Source organism: Podarcis cretensis (assembly GCF_951804945.1).
Source record: "Podarcis cretensis genome assembly, chromosome: 1".
Lineage (NCBI taxonomy): Eukaryota > Metazoa > Chordata > Lepidosauria > Squamata > Lacertidae > Podarcis > Podarcis cretensis.
The window spans coordinates 42,369,012-42,380,919 of record NC_137170.1 but is presented as its reverse complement, the minus strand read 5'-3'; the positions used below and the strand labels follow the sequence as shown (position 1 = coordinate 42,380,919).

Below are 11,908 nucleotides of genomic sequence, written 5' to 3'. Positions count from 1 at the left end.
ATATGAAAGACACTTCTTTAATTAAGCATCAACTTGATTCTCCAAGCTCAACACGCAACCGGCTGCAGACCATGAAACTAAACCTAAAGGGTGTCTGGAAAGATGCAATTAAAGAAGATTTCTTTCTCTGTTTGCAACACACAATAGCATCAAAAGCTGTAAACCCAAACATACCACGCTCACGTACGATGACTGTGGATCAAAGAAAAATAATAATAAAGGATAAGCAAGTTATAAGTTACACAATATCTTTCGTTTAACTGTTTCTCTAGGAAAATTTAAAAAAACACCATAATAGTATAATGCTATATTATTTTAACAAGGTTATCAACAGAAGAAACTTTCAAAAGACCCAACCAATTTGGTATTAAAAGGGGGGAAATGAAGTGTAATCCTTATGTGAATTAGAAGTATGAGTATACTTACGTGTTCCTTCTTCAGTAACCATTCCAAGGCCTTCTGCTTTATTTTGTCTCTCAAAGGCATTCAAGTCAAGAACACTTTTTAAGAAAAAGACAATTCAGAAAGGATTGCTGTATCTAATAGCAACAGAAACCCTGAACTGCTGGCATACAACAAGCAAAACATACAAAGAGTAAAAATGAGTTATAAAGGTTTTAAAAGGGGGAAGGTGACGGTTGAAATTTTAGCACTACCGAAGATGGTGGATGACCTCACTGATCTGTAAGGGGTCCAAGTTCCCTCCGTAACACATGCCTGCTTGAAAATATTCCATCTATGGATATCGGGGCAAGCGATTGCGTGGATAAGTTGAGATGAAAATGAACGGAATATACCTTAAGAATAATGTTTCCTCTTCACTCTTTCGAATCACAATGAAGTTGGCTTCTTTTCCATTATAATTACCACCATTTGGTGAAGACATAATATTCTTAGGAAACCCACACACTTTTAAATATCAAATTAACAGAAGAATCTGAATCTCTGGCTATGGAGCAGCAGGGCAGACCTGCTGGATCTGGTTGTGCCTGCTTATGCTGGCCAAGGAGGAGGCTGGGTGTTGTTGTTTAAAGAAAATACTGTGCCAGCTCCAGGCTGGGGTAGCTGAGGGGCTCCCTGGGACTTTGGATCCACTGGATCTAAAACTTCTGACATCCTGACCCTATTGCCAGTGGTAGCTTCCTCCCCAACGGTGCAGCAGGAACCTTTGCAACTGCAGAGCTATCCACAAGCAAGGCTGTCGAAGCATCTGCCATATCTTAACCCCCATGCAAAGATGAGGGGATTAGGACAGTGTACAATTACTGTGCTAACAGTGCAATTCTTTGCATACTTCTCATAGGTTAGAATCAATGAGTTCAACAGGGCTCATTCCTAGATAGGTTTGTTCAGCAGTGCAGTCTAAGGCCCATTTATTTGGAATTAGGCCACACTGGGTAAATGTTAGTGAACACAATTTTGAGGGGGGGCAGGATAAGCAAATATTTATTTCAGTAACAACCTACAACACCCAGATTTGATATAACATCTCTACCATGAAGACAAGAAACATATACCCCCCAACTCTTTCTGTTATTACCACGTCTCTGTTGTCAACTAAATTTTCAACTGCATGTCTCAAGTGTCAGAATCAAACACTTGATAAACTCCCTTGAGGGTTTCCAAGTGTTTGAGAGTAATACTCAAAGGTGCAATGGCTAGCAAGCCCTCCTGTCTCCAAAGGAAAAAGCCTTACACTGGAGAAGGGAAATGTAATAGCAGATAGTCAAGGACTCCAGCAAAGACAGGAGAAGTGTCTCACCTCTGGTAGGAAATGTTTTATATTATACCCATAAGAATAAAGACTATTGTGTTAGCTCAGCGATCATGTCACTGTGGCTGTAGGGCCGTTTCTTTCACCCCAATTTTTGTTTGTTTAATGGTGTTGCTGTTTATCGTTATGTAACACCAAAGATTTAAACAGAAGGGGAGAAAGAACCAATCCTATGACGGAAACCTAAGCTGCTCTTTAAATTCACCTCAGTTGAGAAAGCTCTCTGGGGATTTGGTATGAGAAGTCAGGGGGTGAAAAGTGCATGTACCAAATCTTCTCACTGCTTTTTAAGTAACACGTATAACCTAATGGATGCAGTTTCTGAGAAAAATGCAAGTTCATGCACACATTCCTTGATCACGATAAGTATCAATATATTACCTAGGAGTGGTAGGTAGGTAAAGCAGGGGTGTTATGGTACAACAGCGTCTAGGACAATTTGTGGCATATACTGGACATAACTTTCTTCTTGTTTAGTCAGAATCTCCTTTCTTGTAATTTGAATCCATTGGTATGGGACCTAGCCTCTGGAGCAGCAGAAAACAAGCTTGCTCCATCTTCCATGTGAGAGCCCTTCAGATATTTATAGATGGCTATCATACACATCCCATGGGGTCATGAAGAGTCGGACACGACTAAATGACTAAACAACAACAATCATAAACATCACCTCTCAGTCTTATCTTCTCCAGGCTAAACATACCCAACTCCCTCAACTATTCTTCATAAGACTTGGTTCTCAGACCCTTGATCATCCTGGTGGCCCTCCTCTGCACACATTCCAGGTTGTCAATATGCTTCTTAAACTTCTTAAACACAGGACCAACCAATGCAGAGTAGAGCAGTACTATTACTTCCCTTGATCGGGACACTATACTTGGTTGACGCACCCTATAATCACATTTGCTTTTTTTTGCTGCTCCATCGCCCGGCCCAGCCTTTTTGCATTATGCCTCATCTACAGTTACAGTAGTGCCACAAGATCATCCATGTGGCCAATGATTATGTCCATTGTGTATACTGTTGTCCACACAGATACACAGTATGAGATACATATTGATGCAATGAGCAAATATTACTAATTCCGTTTTGAAATGTATGTGTTGAAAGTATGAAACAATTTCTAGTCTATTTACTTGCAAGTGATATTAAAGCAAATTAAGAGATATATTCAACTAACATTATGATTATTTGGGATGGGGCAATTTGCTGTCTAAACTATGTCAAGAATATCCTTGAGTTCTAATACATAAACAGCACCTTAGCTGTCATTGGATGTCATGAGAAATGTCTTTTTTTTTGTAAAGAAAACAATCCGTACTTAGCCTCAACCTCCCCATTTTCTCTTCCTCCTTTGACATAGCTGCAAGATCAAAAGCTTCCACTTCTGTTTTTGATTAGTCATAGTTTAGTATTATTTCTAAACCCTAAACTGTGGTTAACCTAAACTATGGTTTAATGAAAAAAGTTAGCTCCATGTTTCATTTCCATTGCAATAAATCATGGTTTCTCATGGCAATGAACAGCTGTCAGTTTCTAGTTCGTCTCTAATATTTTTCTATACCCCATACTACCCAGTTATCCACAAATATAAGTTCATGTGGAAAAATCATGTCTGAAGCAGTAAATTCATGAATATAGCCATAATTGATTCTGGTCATCACAATGGGGAGATATCACAATTGCAGGAATTGTTGCTGGCCAATAGCTATCTCTCATACTAGCATTTAAATCCCACATCACATTGGCATTTTTATATCACTTGGAAGAGATTACATGGAGAGAGGGAAATGTCTAGCTTGTACATACAAATAGCTGACATAGTTAGAAGTAGATGGTTATATTTCATGACTTTACCTGCAAGATTGCATTAAGCCAGAAAGACTCTGAAAAAATCCAGCATCTTTTTTCTCCTTCAAATAGTCCAACATTTTCTGAAAAAGAAAGGTTGAACAAAAGAAGAAGAGATTTGGTTTTTCCTTATTTGCGTAAAGAATTTGCCAATTTACTTAACATAAGCAAAAAGAAGGAGAATTTTCTGTTTAAAAAAATTCATTCTCCAAACATAACTGAATTCTCAGTAGTAATTCAACTTCTCAAAGCTTTTAACAGTAAAACATTAGCAAAATCAAAGTAACATACAGATCTATCACATCCAAATATGGCCCACCTGTTGAACAACTGAGTTTCCTCCATTTAGAACAGCAATACCAAGTTTCAAAGTTTCAACTACCATGTGTCCCATTTCACCTGTCAATCAAGAACAGAATAATTTTATAGTTAAGTAATTACTATCCAAAAACATTTCTAAGCAGCAGCACCTTACTCCACATCCTGAGATGCTTTTCAAAGTTTTGAATGTTTAAAAGCATTGCTATATGTGGAACTGTTGTACTTCAGTGCACACACACAACTCCTTTGATTCGAGCTGAAGTAAAGCTGAAGCGAATGTCACTATAACAATTGCTAAAGTAAAGCAGATCATATATATTCATAGCAATGAATCTAAGCACTGGTCTTTATTTAGTCAAAGAGGCACCATCCATCCACAAGGGGGATATGTCAAAGTGCAGGAGTCCAATTTGTTATTCTGAAGAATCCTCAGGAAGAAGCCATTCCAAAGAGCCAAAGGAGGACTGAGCATGTCTAGCTGCCACAGAAAGCTGACTGACTGTTGGAGAGCAGGGAAGGAAAATCAATGGGTGGGGAATAGAACAGAGAATCCTGAAATAGAGTAAAGTAAAAGCCAGCCAGATAGAAACAGGAGCGCTCTACAATACAACATATTCTTGCAGGTCCCACATGGATGGCGTGGTCCTTTATTATTGTAAGTGTTTTGGTTTTTCTAACGTTAGTATGTTTAATGTGCAGCTATCATCTCCTCTGTGGCCTTCAGATAGAATGGAATATATTTCCAAAGAAACAAATGAATATATAACATTTTGCAGAATGCTACCTTTACTGGCACTAATCATCTGTAATACCATCTCTGCTGCTCCTCGTTCATGGAGTCGAGATTGCTGATAAAGAGTTTTTTGCTTTTCCATTTCTTTTTCCTGAGAGAGAAGATACAGACAGAAGTATTTGTGTTTCCTTGACATATAATGGTATCTGCCATTAGTAGCCAAAAGGTGAGTAAGAGTAAAAAAATATTAAACTCACTGTTTTACAGATTTACCCACAATCCCATTAAACCATAATCAACAGGACTAGATCAGCTGTGAACTGGATCATCAGACAAATAATAACCCTAGTGCAGCAACATCTGGTATTTATTTTTATAATAGTTTTCCATAACACTTTTGTATAATGAGACTTCGCTTGCAACTGGAGTAATAATGTGCATGAAATAAAAGCTATGGAAGGAACAATTTGAATTTAAAAAGAAAGATAAGAAGCTTTTCCAGGTGTATGGAACAAAAGGTAGGAAAAAATGAAGTGTAGGAGAGAAGGTAAGAGGAAAAATCTTAAAAAATGCAGGCAGGATCAATCTCAAACATTGTTTGCAGTAACTGAAAATATTATCATAATCATAATGACATTCATAAATATGTATGCAGTTCTCAGGGAGAGTTTAAGTAAACTTTCTAACTTCTGGTAAGTTTGAATAACACATTACTCTAGCTCATTAGGCAAAAGGTTTATACTTTAAGAAAAGTTAACTCACCTCAAATGTCTTCTCTTTTTCTTCTTCATCATCATCACTTTCTCCACTCTGACAGCTCTTTTCTCATTAGAAGGAAATAGGTTCAGATTGAATTAAACTGTGCTATTTTACATTTATTTGGTTATACTGTTTTGAATGAGCAGGTAAAGTCAAAGAGTGGTTTAATATATCCAAGCAGACTCTTAAACCTTTCTCCAAAAATTGTTTCTGACTTTCACATACAAAGGACTCAGACAATGAATACAGTTATAGACATGCATTAACAAATTGTTGAATTTCTTAGAAGGCAGGCACATATGGGAACTATTTCCTCCTACCCAGCACCCATAAGAGGAATGAAACATTGTGCTGATTCTAAATCTTCAAACCTTGCCAGAAATTATATAGATTTCCCCCAACTCACCCACCCACATCCTAACCAATGATTGTAAAGTAGCCAGATAAGAAAAGTGTATGGCGGACAGAGATGCTTTTCGTGCTGTGGACAGCGAAAAAGAGAGTGGAAGAATCAGAAAGGGCTAAAACTTTTACACCTGTTCTTCCCCATCCCTTTCCCATTTTCTCACATGTTGTACTTGCAGTTATACACAGTGATTTATGCCCAGTCTTTCCAGCCAAACCAAACAAATATTCCAGAGGTGCTGGTCCTAAAAGTCAACTCAGTATTATCAACTGGCCTCAGGTACCCCACTTTTCAATTTATGAACTGGCTTCCAGTAATTATATTTTCTTTTCCTACCACATTAGGCTAAGATCCCTAGCAGCTCAGAGTAAGTGTCCCAACCGTGTACAAAAGCCAGCTATCTTCCAACCAACCCTCATTTAGGGTTCTGTTTCAGTTGGTTTCTCTCTCAGTGTTCTCTGATCCCCATGGCAACAGCCATTCACAGAATTCATTCTACCTGGGAATGCTCAATTGTGTCTTCTATCATAATGCTATCAAGCCTGATATATATCAGTATTTCCTTTGAATGGTCATTCTCTATCTTTAGCAACTTTCCAAACCTGAGGTTATTTTCAAGCCCTAAATCAGTATTCTAAACCTGACGATGTCTTTCATCTGATTAACAGTTTTTAAGTTGGTCTGCCAATAAATATTATTCCCATAAAACACAACAAAGTCCCTCTTCCCTCACAAGCTTCAAGCATTCATTCATTGGCCAAGCAAAGGAACAAGGTCTGGGTGAATATAACATAATAGCCTACTGGATCAGGCCACTGGCCCATATAGTTTGGCAGCCTGTTCTCCCAGTGACTAACCAGGAACCTGTGAAAAGCACAAAGAAAGGACCTGAATGCAACAGCACTCTATCATCTGCAAGGCTGATTTCTATCAGTAGAGATGGAACATAGCCCTCATGACCAGTAGCCTTTAACAGCTTTATCCTTGATGAATTTGTCTAATCCTTTAAAGGCATCCAAGTTGGTGACCAACACTGCTTCCCGGAAGAGTGAGTTTCATATATGTGCTGCGTAAAAAAAGTACTTTCTTTTATCTGTCCTGAATATCCCAAAATGAGCTTCATTCCCCCCCCCCCCCCACGAGTCCCCGTGTTACAATACATGGATTAAAATGTTTCTCTTCACACTTTCTCCATGTCCTGAATCCTTTTATTAACTTTTATTGTTAATATTCTGCCTTCTGGAAGAAGGTACAGGGTTATAAAGACTAGGACAAGCGGCCTGAGAAACAGTTTTTATCCAAATGCGATTTTGGTTTTAAATGCAGTGTAAGATAGTCTCTATGTGAGCATACTGTATTCAATTACGGGGTATCAGAGTTTTTAGGGGTTAACCAGGCTGGGATAGTTGGGATAGCAGGCTTGTTGGTTTTTGAATGTCTGATGTAGATTTTTTCAATTTCGTTGCTCTGTATGGGACAATGACAATAAAGATTATCATACCGTGAGTCCCAAAGGCTGCAATCTTTCTTTACAAGAGAGTCACTCCAATCCTTTGGTCATTTTGGTTGCTCTTTTCTGAACCTTTTCCAATTCTACGATATCTTTCTGAGGTGAAGCAATGAGAACTTTCTGAGGTGAAGCAATGAGTTCTCCAAATGTGGGCATTGCAAATGAGGCATAACCCAGTACTAAATTACTCTTGGGACCCGATATCATCATCTACAACAATTCTGCGAGAAGTCTGTCCCTTTGGGGATTTCTAGCTTGCTGGACTAAATGCTGTATTTGACAGACAAAGCAACACTACCTCCAGTATTGTCCTTTCCCTTTCCTTCCTATAGAGCTCATATCCAGAGAACCCACTGGTTCTCTCAGTTCCATCAGGTTTCTATTATGCCCACTATAACAACGCCATCCTCCATGATTGAGCACTCCAGTTCGCCCATCTTGGCTTGCAGACTTGTAGCATAAGCATATGCACACTTGTATACAGCCTCTCTCTTCAAGCGTCTTTGGCACTTGCATTTTGACCTGTGGTGCTTTGGCCTTTCTGACTGCTATCCTGTGCCCCTGTACTCCTGATGCCTAATTCTACATCTCCCCTGTTTAAATATTCTTTAATTTTATCTCCTACATCCCAGAATATTTGTTCCAAATCAGATCCTGCTCAGCCACTGTTGACTTTCCTCTCTCAATCAGTTTAAAAGCTGCTTTGGCATCTTTCAATTTTAAACATCAATAGTTTGTTTCCATCCCGCTTTAAGTGGAGGTCGTCCTCCCCCTCTTTTTTTTCTTTTTACAAATTTGGCTTGTCCAGAAGGTTCCCCAGTGCCTGAAAAATTCCAAACCCCTCCTCCCAAGACCATCATCTCAACCATGCTTTGCGACTAAAATGCTGCATCTGTCTAGCTGACCCCATATGTTGGACTGGTAAGATTTCAGAGTTACCTAGGACGTTCTGGCTTTCAGCATCCTACTCAGCAACTAAATTTTGCTTCCAGGACCTCATAACTACACTTCCCTATGTAACTGGTGCCAACCATCCACCACAGCCACTGACTTCTCCCCAAGCACTATCTAATAGGCTACCTAGGCAATGTGCAACAACAACAACCTTTAATAATCAAATCACTCACTACCAGGATCCGTCCAGCCCTCAGAGAAGTATCCTTGGCATAAGAGGATAGCTGTCCTCCAAGAAATGAGTCCCTTCTAAGGGAATGTTTTGCTCTGCTTCCAAGATGGTATATTATGTACATGTGTCATGGGGGTATGAGGGGGAAATAGGGCTCTATTAAGCCTTATGGGAATCCCTTCACATATGAGTACTGTCCTGATGATGGACAAGAGCAGGGCTTTTTTTCAGCGGGAACTCAATTTTGGCACCTCTCATGTGGGTGCCATTGACATTCTAAGAGAACAAGGTAGGTGTTTATGGTGAGTTCTGGCACCTGTTTTTTTTAGGACAGGATCAGTTCTTAACTATCAGCAGAACTTATGTAACTTCACCTGTTGAAAACAGCAAGAATGCTAAAATAGAAAATGTAATTTGCTCTTTCAATTACATAGTTAGGAATTAAACAAAAACTTAAATGTACCCCTTAAACAACTTATATAGAATTAGAAGCGGCTGCTTCAAGGGCATAGTTTCACATTAGGTATACATTTTGTGTAATACTAAAACCAGGCAGCTGAACTGTCAATAGGATAAAAACAGATTACAGAGATGTATGAAAAAAACAGCTGAAGAACTAGAGTATTTGTTTTAGGGTACATAATCACCTTTGTCATCACTGCAGAATTAACAATGAAATTAGATACTCACCATTGCCATCATTGCTGAATATGCAGTGTACAAAGGGTCATTTTCCAATTTGCTGTAAGAAAGTGGAAGTCTTATTAAAACAGCTTCTGAAGAGGACTTAAACGTCAGCAGTTATAACATCTGTGAGCTGCAGTTCCAATAATCATCAAAGCAGAGAGACTTTTATTTTCTTGCAATCCCATGATACGATCTTACAACCCTATAAGGTTAGGAACTTTGTCAAATTCTTTGTTAAAACATATATTTACCATGTGCATTCACAACTGAATAATACATCTGTGTACCTCACAAGAGTGGAATTTATTTATCCGCTATTGTACTCTAAAAGTGCTTGCAAGCAGCCAGAGATTTCAACCATGAATTTTCTATGGCACTGATGATTATCTGTGATCGTATCAGGTATGAAATTGACTTCCCACAAGAGGATTTTGAGAAGGCTGTAATCTCACTGTTAAACAGGCATACTTCTTAAAAGTTTTAACATCGACTTACTTTCTACTCTTTAATCTTATTTAAGATTAACACCATTTAAAAGTGGCACAGTAACACCCATACCTAACAACAATAGCTTCCCACATATCTTCCCACACACTACTCAAAAAAGGACCATCATTTCCCCTCTAGTTGACAGAAATCTCCACTGTCATCTCCAACACTATAGCAATGGGCTAACTAAAAAAAATCCAAAAAAATAGAGCCGTTCCCTGATGGATCGTGTTTTTATTTATATTTTTAAACAAATCAAACTGTTTCTGGAAGTGGGGGATGACTTAGGGTGCAGAAAAGATGGTGGGTCTATAATATAGCATTGAATAAAGTGCAGTTACCTTCGTTCGGTTAGAGCATTCCGGCTGAAATGAAGAATGATCTGATGAAGAGGATCAGGATGTTTTTCAGTTTCCTCCTCCTCCTCCTCACTTTTTTGCGGGGGAGTCTGTGCAATAATTATATCGGGTGCATAAGTAATAAAAGAAATGCAATGAAATGCAATAAACCTTTCGCAATCCAACCATCTTGATTTGTTCTGTCTGGCCTGCCTAGATACCCATAGAACCCAACAGGTGCTACTGATGGCACATCAGTTCTATGGTTCATGATTCCATGATTTCTGAAGTCTATACAGCATGGATTGGGCCTTCTTTGTCAACCCTACAGAGTCATCTGAGATGGATGGTGGTGGGAGCACTATATTCTGTGCAGAATGCAGCTGTCTCTGAGCCCTTAGATGCTGTCGCTTTTCATGAGAATTACACTTTCTTCAGAGCGTATGAAGCATAACACATACCTAGGTCAGACAAATGAAGTGCGTAGCCCATTTCTCTCTCTGCTTGCCATGATGCATGGTTTTATGTACAACCATCCACACAACCTCTTACAAGAAACACAATAATATAATCTCTCTCACGCAAATCATATAGCTTCTTCAATACCTCTGACAACTCAACTGTAAAAGCATCAAAGCCAATCTTTAAAAGACAATCCTCTGTACAATATTTTCCACCACGCTAAATAATCTATGGATGGGTTCTTAGCACTATCAAGTCATCGCTCTTTCACAGTAAACTTCAAACAGAATTGCAACTGACTTTCCAGGCAATTGCAGCTATTGCACTTTCCCTATATGTTCATCCTGCTATGTTCTGACAACTCCCATGGCATATCCATTGTGGATGTGGAAGAGAAGATTTAAAAAGCTGTTTGTCTGAACTGAGAGTTGGGTGGGTAATTCTAAGAAATACTTTGCAAATTAAAAACATTTATTTATTTAGCATTAGGTACTTACCTAATTTGAGCGTGATTGTTCATTGCTATTAACGCAATTTCCAAAAAATGTTTGTTTCGGACTGGAATTATAGACTGGAAATATTAATTCTACAAAAATTGCTAAAACTGCAGAGGCTAGAAATACGTTTTTCTTTTTAAAATCAATGCTGTAGTGTTATAGTACTGCACCATATTTTTGCTGCCATTTCAGTATTTTTTTTAAAAAAAGTCATAAAAGGGTTTTAGTACTAATTTAAGAAGTGATTTAAAAATTGATGGGATTATAAAATGTTGCCCATTACACTGGCGGAGGAAGAGGGGGCGGGGGGAGTGCACCACCCTTGGCAGCGCAATCCTGGTGGGGCTCCATTGCAGTGCCCCGCCCCCCCGCTCACACTGGGCGCCCTACCCCCAGCACCCCCGGTGCTCTCCGCCCCCGGTGCTGGAGCATGAAGCTCCGCCACTGGCCCACTACAAAGAGATAGATGAGATATGATAGTTTCACCTGCCTGATAACTTTACTATCCTTGTCAAAACCACATCTCTTTAAAAGATGGAAAAGCAGCATCTACACTCTCAAGTATTGCACTGCTTTTCTATTCCTCTAAAAAGCACCCAGACTTTCTGCAGTGAGAAAAGAAAAAGGCAGAAGGAGCACTAGGAAAAGTACAAGCAGATGATGATGTTATGAGGAGCCCTGTAAAATGTGAAAGAATGCAAAATGGTGGTCCCTCACTCAATGCTTAATGTAGATGCAGCTTATATCAGGGACAGCTGAAATACACTTGTATTTTAAGAGAAAAGGAATATTTTTGGTCAGTAAACTTTTCCCACAGTGATAGGTTAATACCTCTTCATATCAACTGTTGAAATGGTTACAAACTAATAGAGGTAATTAACTAATAAACCTATTACTTGGTTTCTCCACTGCATTCATGTGATGGAAACCTCTATTAACGATAGCTAGGGGAACA

At 38.9% G+C, this 11,908-nt stretch overlaps 1 protein-coding gene across 1 annotated transcript in view; it reads right to left on the bottom strand.

The window, feature by feature from the left end:
• Nucleotides 1-11,908, bottom strand: part of RYR3 (ryanodine receptor 3) — a 271,072-nt gene that overhangs the window by 26,300 nt on the left and 232,864 nt on the right. Inside the window, exons 78-85 of the mRNA XM_079954045.1 lie at nucleotides 9,998-10,104; nucleotides 9,171-9,222; nucleotides 5,442-5,498; nucleotides 4,731-4,830; nucleotides 3,945-4,024; nucleotides 3,632-3,708; nucleotides 427-500; nucleotides 175-192 (exon numbers count right to left, since the gene is read on the bottom strand). Of these exons, the coding sequence (XP_079810171.1) occupies nucleotides 175-192; nucleotides 427-500; nucleotides 3,632-3,708; nucleotides 3,945-4,024; nucleotides 4,731-4,830; nucleotides 5,442-5,498; nucleotides 9,171-9,222; nucleotides 9,998-10,104 (565 nt within the window). The remainder of the gene's footprint in view (nucleotides 1-174; nucleotides 193-426; nucleotides 501-3,631; nucleotides 3,709-3,944; nucleotides 4,025-4,730; nucleotides 4,831-5,441; nucleotides 5,499-9,170; nucleotides 9,223-9,997; nucleotides 10,105-11,908) is intronic.